The 14,869-nt window shown below is 40.5% G+C and overlaps 2 protein-coding genes and 1 long non-coding RNA gene across 3 annotated transcripts in view; 2 read left to right on the plus strand and 1 right to left on the minus strand.

Moving 5' to 3' along the window:
• Positions 1–270: 270 nt before the first annotated feature.
• Positions 271–8,159, plus strand: nus1 (NUS1 dehydrodolichyl diphosphate synthase subunit). The gene is made up of 5 exons (XM_084952848.1): positions 271–810; positions 4,370–4,501; positions 5,890–6,042; positions 7,198–7,297; positions 7,458–8,159. Exons 1-5 carry the CDS (start codon positions 399–401, stop codon positions 7,546–7,548), a joined length of 888 nt encoding a protein of 295 aa, XP_084808974.1. The 5' UTR covers positions 271–398; the 3' UTR covers positions 7,549–8,159.
• A 1,463-nt stretch (positions 8,160–9,622) lies between these two features.
• slc35f1 (solute carrier family 35 member F1) overlaps positions 9,623–14,869 on the plus strand; it is a 29,004-nt gene continuing 23,757 nt past the window's right edge. The window contains exons 1-2 of the mRNA XM_084952845.1: positions 9,623–9,857; positions 11,613–11,788. Coding sequence (XP_084808971.1) covers positions 9,769–9,857; positions 11,613–11,788 — 265 coding nt within the window. The 5' untranslated portion in view covers positions 9,623–9,768. The remainder of the gene's footprint in view (positions 9,858–11,612; positions 11,789–14,869) is intronic.
• On the minus strand, positions 14,224–14,800 carry LOC146372414 (uncharacterized). The gene is made up of 2 exons (XR_014802708.1): positions 14,521–14,800; positions 14,224–14,255 (listed from the first exon to the last, which is right to left on the minus strand). It is a non-coding gene; the product is annotated as an uncharacterized LOC146372414 (long non-coding RNA).

Genomic DNA, 14,869 nt, shown 5'->3' on the forward strand with positions numbered 1-14,869 from the left:
TTCAACTTTTAACTATTTAAATTTTCAGCTTTTTCCTTTTACAAATTTAAAGTGAAACAACACAAAACACTGGAAACCACAATACAATTAAATATAAATTACGTCATTCACGTCAAAGATCCGGCTCTAAGAGCCATTTCGTTCGCGACCGACACATCACTACTCCATAGGTTCTCTGTAGTCAAACGCATACGCAGCAGCGTCTCGCTTACCTTGTCCAATCCGAGAGCTACGTGTATCACACGCGGGGTTCGGAGTTCAGAGGTTGCCAACCAGAAAACAAGATGGCTGCAGTCATGATGAGCCATAAGCACTGCTGAGCTCATTTACGCGGATAATATATCAGAATAAAGTGGTCGTGTTCTTGTACTTTATCCGGGGTTTTCCCCCTACACGAAATGCGGACACGAATGGCGCTTATGTACAGTTTGTTATGGCGGCTATTACTGATTCTCGTTCACGTCAACAGAGCGCTCTTCTCTTGGCTCCACGTCCGCATCCAGAGCTGGAAGGGCCGGCTGTGGGAGCGAGCAGCGACCGTCCTGCTGTTGCCGATATCTCTAGTTGGATTTCCAGACTTTCAGAATAATCTGAATCATGGCCCAGATGCTAATGTTAAACCGATAACTGAAAAGCGCACCGGCGGTGGCCGGTCACGGTGTCTGTCTGACGGAAAGTCCCTGAAGAAGATACCGGTCCATATCGGCCTGTTGGTTGCGGAAGAAGAGCCCAGTTATCCGGACATAGCAAACGTGGTGGTGTGGTGTATGGCTGTCGGCATATCCTATGTTAGCGTATATGATAATCACGGTAAGCATATTACTCCTATCAGCTGAGTTTGCTGCTTGTGCTTTTATACAGTGAAGTTCATAAAATAATAAATCACAGTTTCATCAAAAATAGCTTTAAAGTTGTTGTTTTTTTTAAAAAAAAAAAACAAAAAACTATACACGTAGTTTAGTGTAGTTTGGATATTATTTGGACAAGTTCATCCGATGTGAATGCAATGATTTGCAGATGTCACTGAACCCATATTTTGTATCTTTATATCTCTCTCTTACACACACACACACACACACACACACACACACACACACACACAGATTCTTGAGTGAAAAAAAATTCATAATTCCAGTCTTAAAGAGTATTAATGCGTGTGAGCTTTAAATATTCAGTATTCTTCTGACTCTTAAGTATTTTTTTTATTATTATTAGATGTACATTGTTTCTAATATGCATTTTAAAGATATTGTTTCCAACTTTGAGGCTTTTACTATTACATTGTATTACATTCATTCTCTGTATAAATTTCCCCTTTAATGCTTAGGCTGAAGATGTATCGAATCTTTTCCTTTTCAGATTAGCAATGCCCTGTTTAATTGTTTACATTAAATGCAAATTAAATCTGTCTTTTTTCACCACTTTCAAGTCCTAATTTTGTTTCAACATACTTTCAGCTACAGACACTATTCAAACGTTAAAACAACTGCGCAATATTTAACTATTAAACTTGTATTCATCTTTTCATTTTTTTGATTGATTCTGTTCATTTGGCTGTCACATTTTCAGTAGGAGAAACGTTTCATCACTCATCCAAGTAACTTGACAGTGACAGTGACCTCAGGTGACTGCAGATTTTCACTAACCTTATAAAATGTTATTGTGCAAATGTACTGGTTATAAGATTGGGGAAACATGGATGAGTGACGAAATGTTTCTCTGAGTGAAAACGCTACATCCAAATGAACAGAATCAACTTTTGGGATTCACTTACCTGGATGATTGAGCATGCATCAAGACTTCATTTTGTTACTTTTTTTCCCCAGTTACAGTTATGTTTCTGCTTTTTAACTTTAAGCGGAGGTTATACTGCAGCTGAGCATTTTAGCCTCAAATTGTTGAAATTATTGTCCCCTTCTCCCTAAATGACAATTCTCGTAAAGCTAACAGATATTAACGTTTTGACTGAATTAGGGAGAGTGCCTTCTAACTGAAGTTATTTTACATTCCCAAACTACCTCAGTGTGCCCCTTTTGATATGGAGGAGCAGCGGCTCTATTCCATCCCTCTCTAATGACCAAGCTCCTCACCTTAGGGTCTCTCACAGATTGTAGTTTTTGTCATTGCCAAATAATGTAAAGTCTCCACTATGGTGACGGTTTCTTATTTAGCGGTTTTCTACCTGTCCCTCAGTTAAAGCACTTCATACAACATGCCACATTGTGTCTGTCTGATTACTGAATCACACAGACGTAAATACAGTACTTTTATCTAACTTTCACACACATTCAATTTTCAATTCAATTTTATCACAATAGCAGTCGCCTCAAGGCACTTTATATTGTAAGGTAGACCCATACAATAATACATATAGAGAAAAACCCAACAATCATATGACCCCCCTATGAGCAAGCACTTTGGCGACAGTGGGAAGGAAAAGCTCCCTTTTAACAGGAAGAAACCTCCAGTAGAACCAGGTTCAGGGAGGGGCGGCGATCTGCCGCGACCGGTTGGGGTGAGAGAAGGAAGACAGGATAAAAGACATGCTGTGGAAGAGAGCCAGAGATTAAAAACAAGTATGATTCAATGCAGAGAGGTCTATTAACACATAGTGTGTGAAAAAGGTGACTGAAAAGGAAAAACCCAATGCATCATGGGAATCCCCTAGCAGCCTATGCCTATTGCAGCATAACTAAGGGAGGATTCAGGGTCACTTGATCCAGCCCTAACTATATGCTTTATCTTAAATCTTAAAAGTAGAGATATTGTCTGTCTCCCTAATCCAAACTGGAAGCTGGTTGCACAGAAGAGGGGCCTGAAAACTGAAGGCTCTCCCTCCCATTCTACTTTTAAATACTCTAGGAACAACATGTAAGCCGGGAGCGTGAGAGTGAAATGCTCTAATGGCAGGATTTTGAATTCAATTCTGGATTTAACAGGAAGCCAATGAAGGGAAGCCAATACAGGAGAAATATGCTCTCTCTTTCTAGTCCCTGTCAGTACTCTTGCTGCAGCATTTTGGATTAGCTGAAGGCTTTTCATGGAGTTTTTAGGACTTCCTGATAATAATGAATTACAGTAGTCCAGGCTAGGAGTAATAAATGCATGAACTAGTTTTTCAGCATCACTATGAGACAGGATATTTCTAATTTTAGAGATGTTGTGCAAATGGAAGAAAGCAGTCCTACATATTTGTTTAATATGTGCATTGAAGGACAAACCCTGGTGAAAAATCACTCCAAAGTGCCTCACAGTGTTACTGGAGGCCAAGGTAATGCCATCCAGAGTAAGAATCTGGTTAGATACCATATTTCTAAGATTTTCAGGGCCGAGAACAATAACCTCAGTTTTATCTGAATTAAGAAGCAGAAAGTTAGCGGCCATCCAGGTCTTTGTCTTTAAGACATTCCTGCAGTTTAACTATTTGGTGTGTGTTATCTGGCTTCATAGATAGATAGAGCTGTGCGTTATCAGCATAGCAGTGAAAATGTACACTATGTCTTCTGATGATACTGCCTAAGGTAAGCATGTGTAATGTAAACAGAATTGGTCCTAGCACTGAACCCCGTGTAACTCCATAATTAACCTCACCATGTGAAGAAGACTCTCCATTTACATGAACAAATTGGAGTCTACTAGATAGATATGATACAAACCACTGCAGTGCAGTACCTGTAATACCTACAGCATGTTCTAATTGCTCTAATAGAATATTATGGTCAACAGTATCGAACGCTGGACTGAGGTCTAGCAGGACAAGCACAGAGATGAGTCCACTGTCAGAGGCCATAAGAAGATCATTTGTAACCTTCACTAAAGCTATTTCTGTGCTGTGATGAGCTCTGACACCAGACTGAAACTCTTCAAATAAGCCATTCCTCTGCAGATGATCTGTTAGCTGTTTGACAACTACTCTTTCAAGAATTTTTGCTATGAATGGAAGGTTAGAGATTGGCCTATAATTAGCTAAGACGGCTGGATCTAGAGATGGCTTTTTAAGTAAAGGTTTAACTACAGCCAGCTTGAAGGCCTGTGGTACATAGTCGATTATTAGAGATAGGTTGATCATATTTAAATCTAAACACATGTAGATGAATGCATTAGGGCATTCAGTATTTTGCACATTGATACCTGGTTTCTCCAATCTATCTATTGACCTTCCAAGTGGTAGACCACGCATCCTACTGACTGAGCCACAGTTGCCCCTAATTTTGGATTTATTTGCTTTGTTTTAAAGAAAATAGATTCTATCAATCCAAAAGTCATGTTTCTTCACAATTACTGTTTCTGTCTTAGGTCTACTTGGTGAAGTGAATTAACTCTGATTTTCATCAATCTGAACTGAATGATGTACTTTTCCTCAACCCAGGTGTTTTTCAGAAGAACAACTCTCGTCTACTCGAGGAAATAAAAAGGCAGCAACAGGATCTGCTGGGTGTTGATGGATCTATGCACAGTGTAGAGTTCCTGAGCAGTGGTAGTGACCAACACCAGCACAATGGTAAGAACCTGGCATGATATCTTTGATTTTAAGTTCATACAATTACAGACTCGGAGGTACTTGGAAGCTTTTTACCAACAAGAACTTTTAAACTTGTAATACCAACATTTTGATTAGTAACTGTATTTTAATTGTATATTTCCAGATCAATGTTTTTCTTGTAATTAAATTCTGTGCCTCTGTTACATATAAGTAGTTACATTCCAAAATTTCTGTGTCCACTTGTTGGAAGTGCCCACAACCTCATTTGTTTTCTGTATTGTTCTTCATTAGGTTAGATGGAATCCACTTATAAAACTTCAGACCCTTACACCCTTTACCTTGGAGAGCCCCAAAGCCCCCGGTACTGGGGGCAAAGGGGTTAAACTGCAGTTTAACGTCAATTCTTTGATGCAAATATCAACATGTCTGATATCCATAGAAACCTCAGAATCTCAGCTAAATGCTAATATAAACCATTTCTACAACCACCGAACACAGCAAAAAAAAAAAAAGACAAATGAGTAGTTACGTAATTGTGCAAAAACACACACCTGAGCCACTTACTCTCAAGTTCAAACTTTTCATGTAATGTATGTACAGGCTGAACTTTTTGTCCTCACACAGTGTCAAGAAAAAAAAAATGAAGTCAATGTTAAGCCATGATGAGCTGGTCCTGAAGTTTCGAATTAAGACAATAAAATAATGGAAATTCTGGGTTCATCAGATTCTCTACAGATAGTAGTAGCAGGTAAAATTTCATGGGGCAGTTTCAGCTGTTCTTGGTAAAGTTGCTGTCACATCTGAGGAAGAGAAATAATTTCAGACACCCAGTTGACCAGTCATGTTTTGAGCTACAGGTCCACTGGTCTGGCTGGTCAGAGCTTTTTATTCAGACTTGGATTGGTAATAAATGCCACAAATTCATCCAGTGAAGTTACATGGTCGGTGTGAACGGCTGCATTAAGAATAGGTGAGTCAGAAAGTGTCAGTTCATTTCATCGTAGTATTTATCCACATATTTTAGTTTTCTTTAAGTAGTTCCTTTGTGGAAAAAAAATTGACAAAAATTATTAGTCAACGAAATGAACATAGATGGTAACATAAATAAATAATGTCACTAATTGGCTTGTTCCACTGAGGTAATGTCTGACTGAAGCCGAAGCATCATTATATTGACCCAGCAGTTTCTCAGTTTACCCAACAATATGTTTCCCAGGTGTAATCCTAAAATCCCTGAATCCATACTTCACCAGTGTGCTCCAGTAGTCTACATCAGGTGTGCTAGTGAGGTTACAGTATTAAAAAAAAAATATTTACAAAGTTGAAAATTTGGGGGTGTATTTGCAGAAGAATACCATTAGTAGTCATATTTAATTGAATGTGTTTTTATGTGTCCTTTGTTGCAGTTGTGTCCTGCAGGCCCACAGTGAGGGTGCTGTCTCCTGACGATGGGAAGCAGAGCATTGTTCATGTAGCACAGCAGCTCTGCCGCTCTGTGGAAAACAAGGAAAGGAGCTTCAAAGACATTAATGTTTCCATGCTAGACCTGCTTCTCAGAGGTAACACTTTATGCCTGTGTGCATGTGTAAAGATACTTTGATGTTTTTCAGAACACACTTGAGAGATTGTTGCTCACCAACCTAGGAACACTTTGGTAGCCCTTAATAAAGCTAGAGGGGGTTACTGAAGCTGCGTGTGCTTATTAAGAAAGAGTCTTAGAAGGCTTCTTTTCCCTAATCATTAGAAGTGTGTCATGGAGTTCATTAACTCATTACTGTTGAAAGCAAAAGAATTTCAAGATCCAGTGGATGTGTGTACTGTGTGTTTTAAAAGTAATTAAGACGTGTCTTAATTACTTAAGTATTAAGTATTTTATTCTGTCTTTATCCACTCACTCACAGCTGGTTACGCAAATGGTCGCCCCTCCCTGAGCCTGGTTCTGCTGGAGGTTTCTTAATATTAAAAATGTTTTTTTTTTTTTCCCACTGTTGCCAAAGCGCTTGCTCATGGGGGGGGGGGGGGGGGTGGTATATGATTGTTGCCGTTTTTGGTTTTCTTTATTTATTATTGCATTGCATTATTGTAGGGTCACCTTACAATATAAGTGCCGTGAGGCAACTGTTGTTGTGATTTGGTGCTGTATAAATAAAACTGAATAGAATTTAATCATTATTGGACAGCTTAAAGAGGGAGGGTAACCTGTAGAGGATCCAGGTTAGCTGGGCCATGTCATGGGATTGTACTTTTACATGCAAGAGATGGGCATGACATTGAAGTGCTGTAAAATGTTTCTCCTGGGCATTTTTCCCCACCGTTGAACCTCTTGGGTAAAGCGCCAGGTTAGGCTTCTGTATTTAAATAGACTATCCAATGCCACAGTTCAGCCAATTGGAGACAAATAAATGCAAAACAAACAACCTCTAGAAAATCAATTTAACTTAAATAATGACTCAAGTTTTCTAAAATTCCAGGGATTGGACACATTTATGGCACCAAAAATGACCATAACTGTGGAGAAGTGTATTATCCAGTGAGAGTGGATGTATATTACCTAAATTTTCTTTAACCTGTGTGGCTGTGGATCTCGGGTGACAGCTACACGAGCCACTCTCAGATTTGAGTTCATTCTATAGTCAGAACATGCAGATTCTCAGTAAATAGGAGAAAAAAAGATTGTCTTGATAACATGTTCGCTTTCTTTGTGCTTGTTTCAGAATCAAAGAATATTCCAGACCCTGAGTTGGTGGTGAAGTTTGGTCCTGTAAACAGCACACTGGGCTTCCTCCCCTGGCACATCAGGCTCACAGAGTTCATGTAAGCTTCTTTACGTCTCAGAATTTGCATGTTTCGATGGACCACTTTTAATAATGACGATGAAGTATGAAAGTTTGTTTGAATTTTGAAATCGATGTCATTAACTGAATTCACTTTGAAGCGCACTATGTTCAATGTGTAACCTACTCTGTGCCCTCAGCTCCCTGCCATCCCACAGAAATGTCTCGTATGAGGACTTGTTGGGTGCCCTGCAGCGGTACGGGGCTTGTCAGCAGCGGCTCGGACAGTGAGGCAGCAAAGAGATTATTAAATAAACAAGTGTGGGCTTTACACAGCCAGGACATCCCGGACAGGTAATGACTACCGTCCCTCATTACTCGTCGGCTCAGCTATGCCCATCTGCTGGACCTCTAATACAACAAGACATTTCAAATATATGGAAACCAGGAAACATAGCCAGCCAATCTTTACCACCAGCTTGTCTTCTAATGAATTCACATTCCAGGACTCATGGAACATGCTCGGTAAAACAAGAAAAAATGGCACTGACGTAAGACTGTCTCCACAGACTCGGTGGTCCTAACACCCTTGTTTGTTTCATTCTTTCTCCAGCTGTCATTTACTGCTGATGGAAAAATTGCCTTCACATAGACTATAAAGAAAAAACAAATTTTTGTGTGCAAGCTGCATCACAAGGAAATATAGCAGCAGTTTAGGGGCATGCAGCACAGGAGCTGAACAGCAGAGTGGCTAATGTGTAAATATGAGAAATTCCTGTAGCTCTGTTTGTCTCTGTGGCCTCCAGCTTGCAGTCATGTTCATGTGTAGTGTTGTTTCATGCACATACAGATGGTTGTTCAACATTGTTTTTGGTCTGAAATAAAGAAATGCACTGTGTGTATTTGAGTGTGTTTTTGTGTCTGTTAACACTCATAGAGGAAAAGAAAGCTCCTTTTATGACAGAATGAACTCTTTCTATTATGATTTAACCTCGACTCACTGTGTGCTTGGACACGACTCAGTTCTTTATATTTTGCTTCAGTGCAGCGAGACTTGTTTGTCATTTTTAAGGTGGTCTTGAGTAATAGTTTCTGTCTGAAGTTTTCTTTGGACATTAGTCTGAAAATGGTTAGGTACAATGTTGTTGTTTTTTGTTGTTTTTTTTTTAAAGTCACTTAGCATAGATCGTTGAATCAAGCATAAATCCAGCTATGAAAAATGCCAAAAGGTGACATTCTGATGGGCATCAAATAGTATTTTTGCATCAAGAAAGCTTTTAACTGAAAACTTGGCATATTAGCATTCTTTGCATTTTAGTTTTATTATTTCACCAAATCACAACAGTCATCTCAAGGTGCTTATTGCCATGTCCTTGAGATATAGAAACAGAAAAATCCTGCAAGGAATTGGCACAAGACCTGCGAGATGGATCTGACCCTTCAGGTGATCCATATGTTTTCGAAGCCTCATGTAAAATGGTTGCTGCCAAGAAGCCATTCTTAAGGAAGCTGAGCAATGCCAAACTACACAATTTTCTTCCCAGACCAATCATTTCAAAGAATCGTGGAGGGGTGGCTTGGCCTATGTCATCAATGAATGCTTCACATACCATCTGGAGATCATATACAACTGCTATTTCATTATTTCTCATCACAGTAATAGTAAAACTTGATAATGAATGCAACATTCTAACCTCACTCATAATTGTTGGTTGTTACTTTTAAATAGTAATTCGTTACTATTACTTCTCCAAGAAAGTAATCACATTACTTTAAAAAAGTAATCAGATTATGCATTACTGCCCATCTCTGCTCATAAAACACTGAAACCCTTAGTAACAACTCTCTAGGGTTACATTCAATATAGAAACAGCTTTAGTGAAGGTTACAAATGATCTTGTGGACTCATCTCTGCCTGTCATGCTAGACCTCTGTGCAGTGATCGAAAGTTGATCACATTTTATTACAGCGATTAGCGCCAGCTGTAGGCATTAAAAGGTACCGGGCTATACTTGTTTGAATCATTTAATAGATCTAATATGATCACGGAGATGGAGATCTCCATCTCAGAGGACTCGAGTCCTCTTCACACACTAAGTCTAATTATGGAATTCCACAGGGTCCCATGTCAGGACCAATTCAGTTTACATTATACACGCTTCCCTTATTAGAAGGCATATTTTCATTACTATGCAGATAAAGAGCTCTGTCTGTCCACAAAGACAGATGACACACACCAATAACTTTTTAATAAATCTTAAAAGATTTATGCAGTTAGAGGTCATCAAATTAGAGGTCAGCTCCTGGATGATCTCTAATTTTCTACTTCTAAATTCAGAAGTAGAAACAGCGTCGTTGCTTTTGTATCACCTGCGAAGTGCATTGCAACCTGTGCACTGCTGCCCGCGGGACGGAGACCAGTAGCTCCGCAGCTTCTCTGTCGACGCCCCTCCTTCTCCTCCGGTACTCCTCCGAGCACAATGCGCTGATATCCGCACGCTCGGTAAAAGAATGATTTCTTTTGTGTCGACAGTAGAGGGTGTTCCCAGAGATACGGGCACCGCAAGCCTTTACCAGCGGATCAGAAAGGTCTTGACGAGGTAAGATGATCGTGATGGCGCTGAACAATTTACATTCACTCTGCGCTCCAAACACAAGCTGGCCATCACACCCGTCAGATTCTGCTGCATACTGAGCAACAGATGTCATCGTAGCATCATGCAAAGAGCTGTGTGTGTGGAGGGTAAAGCATTCGAGAAGGAGCGTTAATACATTTATAATACATTTCGTTTTATGTTGGTGTCCAGGGCTAGACAAGTTGTGTTGGGTCGGTGTCTGCTGCCGTGCTGCGTTTATCTTTCCGCTAAATTGTTGCTGTCCAGTCCCCGTGTCTGCTAAAGCCTCCGTCACCTCTACTCATTGGCCTCACTCACTGCATCCTTCAAACTCCCTTTGTATTTGCCTACTACATGCCTACCAATACCAATATGTAGGACTGCTCGCTTCCATTTTCGAAACATCTCCAAAATTATAAATATCCCTGTTCACAGCGATGCTGAAAAACTAGTAGATGGATTTATTATTTTTAGGCATGATTACTGTAATTCGTTATTATTAGGATGTCCTAAAAACTCCCTGGAAAGCCTTCAGTTAATCCAAAATGCTGCAGCGAGAGTACTGACAGGGACTAGAAAGAGAAAGCATATTTCACCTATATTGGTGTGGTCTATTAGCTTAAACTAGCTCGAATTTATATGTGCAACACATCAACGTTTCAGCTGTGAAAACAACTTGACAAAGTGAAAGAGCCACTTGTAGTAACCTACAGAAAGGCTTAAGTTGACCCTTCTTTTGCAAGATGCGGAAAGTAATCGAATGGGTTCAATAGGTTCTTCCTTTTCTCATGTCCCACATCTCCACCAAGTTTAATCAACATCCTCTTGGTAATTATTGCACAAATAGTTATTTCTGTCTTGGTGGAAGAGGACCATTTCAGTTTTACATAGCTTAATGGTAAGTTCAATTCTAATTCTATTCTATTCTACTTCTAATTTTTAGCTGCCTTCCTTGTACTGTTTTGATTCACTCTCTGTCATTCCAACAGTGGACAACCTTATCAGACACAAACAGTAAGATATCAAGTGATGATCATTTTTGGTTTCCATGGCCGAGCAGCTACATTTAAGCACTAAGTACAATTAAAGCATTGGATGCAGTGGTTGGTGTAAACTGGGGATTATGGTCTGGGGTTGTTTTTACAAGCTCCAGTGAAAGGAACACTATTTTTTCTGTTTTTGTCTATTTGTTTCTACCTCCCCACCTGTTGTATTTTTTATTGTTTTGGTGTCTTGCCTGTCTTGCCTTAGACATCGTTGTACTATTCCACATATAATGTAATGTCTGAAATAAAACAAAAACAAACAAACAAATAAACAGATAAAAGATTCACATGAACAAGAGGAGTCTATAGAGATTCTGTATAGCTGTTCTTGCAAAAGCAAAATGTGTTTGGCACCACCGTGCACTCAGATCACAATACTGACTGCAGGACAGGTTTTCTTTTTAAAAAAAGTTCACATACTTGTGAAGGCGGACAAGCGTATACTTTTGACAAAATATTGTGGGTCACTGTGTGCTTCTTGGTACATTCAAGTACTCCTGGTGGCCAAAAACGGTTATTGCATTAGTAAGTATGATTTCAGGTATTTAATTTTATAAGTCATCTCTTATGACAGAGAATGATGTAACAAGCAGAGAACGTTAGAGTATATTATTGCCTTATGATTATAATAATCCTTGCCATTCATGCTCAGTGATAAAACTGACTTTTTGTCCGTGTGTGCTGTCCTCCACAGGGACCTGCTGGTGACCTTGGCCCTGGGTCAGGTCCTGTCCTTGTTAATTTGCGCTTTAGGTCTGACAAGCAAATACCTGGCGAATGACTTTCACGCTAACACTCCAGTGTTTCAGAGCTTCCTCAACTACATCCTGCTGTTTCTGGTGTACACTACCACGTTGGCAGTCAAGCAAGGTAAAGCCACAAGCTAAGATGTGTGAGTGCAGAAATCAATATCAATATTCTATCTAGCTATCTAATTATAATAAGAATGATAATAATGAAGATGAGGCAACTGTCTATGTCAATGAATACCAGAGTCTATACAGTCTTTTTTTATGTTGACTTTTAATTCAAGTTCAGTTTGAGTACCATCAGGCTTGTTTTATGATTTGTTTTTATGTTAATATTGTCACGGCCTGCGGAGGCAGACTGTGTGGAGTGTGTGAGGAGGACCCAGGTGGAGACACAGATGAGGAACCAAAACTAAACTTGAACAAAAAGCAAGCCTTTATTTTGGGGCTGAAACTCACACACATAAGACAAGGCAAAATGAGAGGAAACCTAAATATACACTGGGCAAATTTTAACTATGACTTTAAACTATGACTTGAACTATGACTCTCACTATGATTTTAACAAGATAACGACTATGAAAACTGACATGATGTGGGTAGCACAGACACAAGACACTGAACTCAAGAAGACAGAGGGCTTAAATACACAAGCGAGGTGATCAATGGAAGTGGAGACACATGAGGAAACAGCTGACTAGAATGAACCTAATGACACCATGGAACACAAGACCCCTTCAAAGTACAACAGGAACTATAAATAGGACGCAGACGTGACATGAGCTTGACAACATGAACCACGCAGACAGGAGACATGACAGACAGACACACTAACCAATAGGGGAGACTTAAACACAGGGGTGGGACACAAGGGGAACGTGATAAGCCATGAACTTACACTGTAACCTAGGCATGACAGAATTTAACCAGATAAGCTGAAATGAAACTAGATTCGCAAATAAATACCAAAATGAAGAGCAGGGGATCCAAGCACAGAACCTTGAGGCACATCTTGGTTAACTGGAGTAGACGTGTAACAGACTGGGTGGCTGTAGCTCAGGCGGTAGAGCAGGTCATCTGCTAATTGGTTGTTGAAACCCTCCAGTCTGAATCCTAAATATCCTTGGGCAAGATACTAACCCTAAGTTGCACTCCGATGCATCCACTGGAGCATGAATGTGTGCTAATGTTAGTTAGAAAGCACTTGTATAAAGTGCTTTGAGTGCGAGATAGAGTAGAAAAGTGCTTTATGTCCATTTACTGTTCACAAACTATTGTGTGTTGGAGAGATAGGACTGAAAGAAAGAGAGTAAAGCACCGGTTAGTTAGATGAGAAACCAGTGTTGAAGGCTAGAGAAAGGTCCAGGAGGATGAGGATGCTGAGTTAGAGGTTAGTGGTCAGAGTCCACTCCAATAAGAGTGGACATTAGTTATTTTGATGAGAGCCACTCATTTAGCTTGGGAGTCACTTCACCGAGCGCTTCGATTACCACTGGGATCACTGTTACCTTCACCCTCCACATCTTCTCGAGCTCTCTGAGCCCTTGTTACTTCTCAAGCTTCTCATGTTCCTTCATGCCGTCCTTCTGTATTGCTACATTTATCACTAAGGCCGTCTTCTTCTGCTTGTCCAACACTAAGTCTGGTTGGTTAGCCACCACCATTTTGTCCGTCTGTATCTGGAAGTCCCTCGGTCATTCTCCACCACCCTTGGGGGAGTTTGCCATTTTGACCTCGGGACTTCCAGGCCATATTCGGCACAGATGTTTCTGTATACTATGCCAGCCACTTGGTTATGGTGTTCCATGTATGCCCTGTCTGTTAGCATCTTGCACCCTGCTGTTATGTGCTGGATTGTCTCGGGGACATCTTTACACAGTCTGCGCCTCGGGTCTTGCCTGGTGTGATAGACCCCAGCCTCTATGGATCTTGTGCTCAGAGCTTCTTCCTGTGCTGTCATGATTAGTACCTCTGTGCTGTCTTTTAGTCCAGCTTTGTCCAGTCACTGGTAGGATTTCTGGATGTCAGCCACCTCCACTATTTGCAGTTGTACATACCGTGCAGGGGCCTGTCCTTCATGATGGTTCCTCCTCCTCCTCGGGTTTCTGCTGCCTGAGGTATTCACTAAGCACGCTGTCGGTTGGGGCCGTCTTGCTGATGTATTCGTGGATGTTCGTTGTCTCATCCTGGACTGTGGTGCTGAAACTCATGGTTCCATTTGCCTGTGGGATCCCCAAGTACTTGTACCTGTCCTCTATGTCTGCAATGTTGCCTTCTGGTAGTTTGATCCACTCTGTTCTGACTACCTTCCCCTCTTTTTGTTATCATCTGACTACACTTCTCCAGTCTGAACTACATTCCGATGTCACTGCTGTATATCCTGGTGGTGTGGATCAGTGAATCGATGTCTTGTTCACTCTTGACATACAGCTTAATGTCATCCATGTAGAGGAGGTGACTAAAATGGAGAGAATGTTGTCTCCGGGAGTTTAGCTGATTTGATTTAGAGCGGCAGGGTATGGTGGGTGTGTTCCAGTTAAAGAACACGGAGGCAGCTTCCAGGTTTGGGAGATTTATTCAGCTGTGGTCTGTAGTAACGATACATAAAGCAACTATCAGTACAGCACACATAAAACATTCAACATGCCCAGACATTATTCTAGCACAGAGGTAGCACAAGGAACTGTATTCAACACTCACATCTATAACAACTTCAATAATTACACCAGATTTATAATTAGCATTAACTAGCTTAGTAGCTTACATAGCATATTAGCGTATTAGCATAGTCACGAGGGAACAAATACATACAATAGCATCTGACATACACAACATCATGTAAGCAGAACCCACCTTCTGGCATTCACACACAGCAATAAACCAAAACCCACGAAATGCTGATGCGAGGACACAAGGAGCAATGCTGGCTATCAGCAGCTACAAAGACAGACTAGCAGCACACGGCACAGAGTGGTGCATTCAAGGAGCATCAGCATAGATATGGTGAGTTCAATGACGTAGGACATATCAATTTCCACAGTGCAAACACTATATAAACAAACCACAACACTTCAACCAAGCAAATAATGTGTAAACAGTGGGCTTTCTAACACAGCCGCCGAATCCAAGGTAGAAAGGCCACTCAGGTACGTGGATCCTTATTCAATTCAATTCAATTCAATTCAATTTTATTTATATAGCG

Source organism: Perissodus microlepis, chromosome 15, assembly GCF_051167445.1.
Source record: "Perissodus microlepis isolate ML-2025 ecotype Zambia chromosome 15, ASM5116744v1, whole genome shotgun sequence".
NCBI lineage: Eukaryota > Metazoa > Chordata > Actinopteri > Cichliformes > Cichlidae > Perissodus > Perissodus microlepis.

Coding starts and splice junctions, on each gene's coding strand:
- nus1 (XM_084952848.1), top strand. CDS start 399: ATGCGGACACGAATGGCGCTTATGTACAGTTTGTTATGGCGGCTATTA. Junction 4,502..5,889: donor TGACCAACACCAGCACAATG/GTAAGAACCTGG, acceptor CCTTTGTTGCAG/TTGTGTCCTGCAGGCCCACA. Junction 7,298..7,457: donor ATCAGGCTCACAGAGTTCAT/GTAAGCTTCTTT, acceptor CTGTGCCCTCAG/CTCCCTGCCATCCCACAGAA.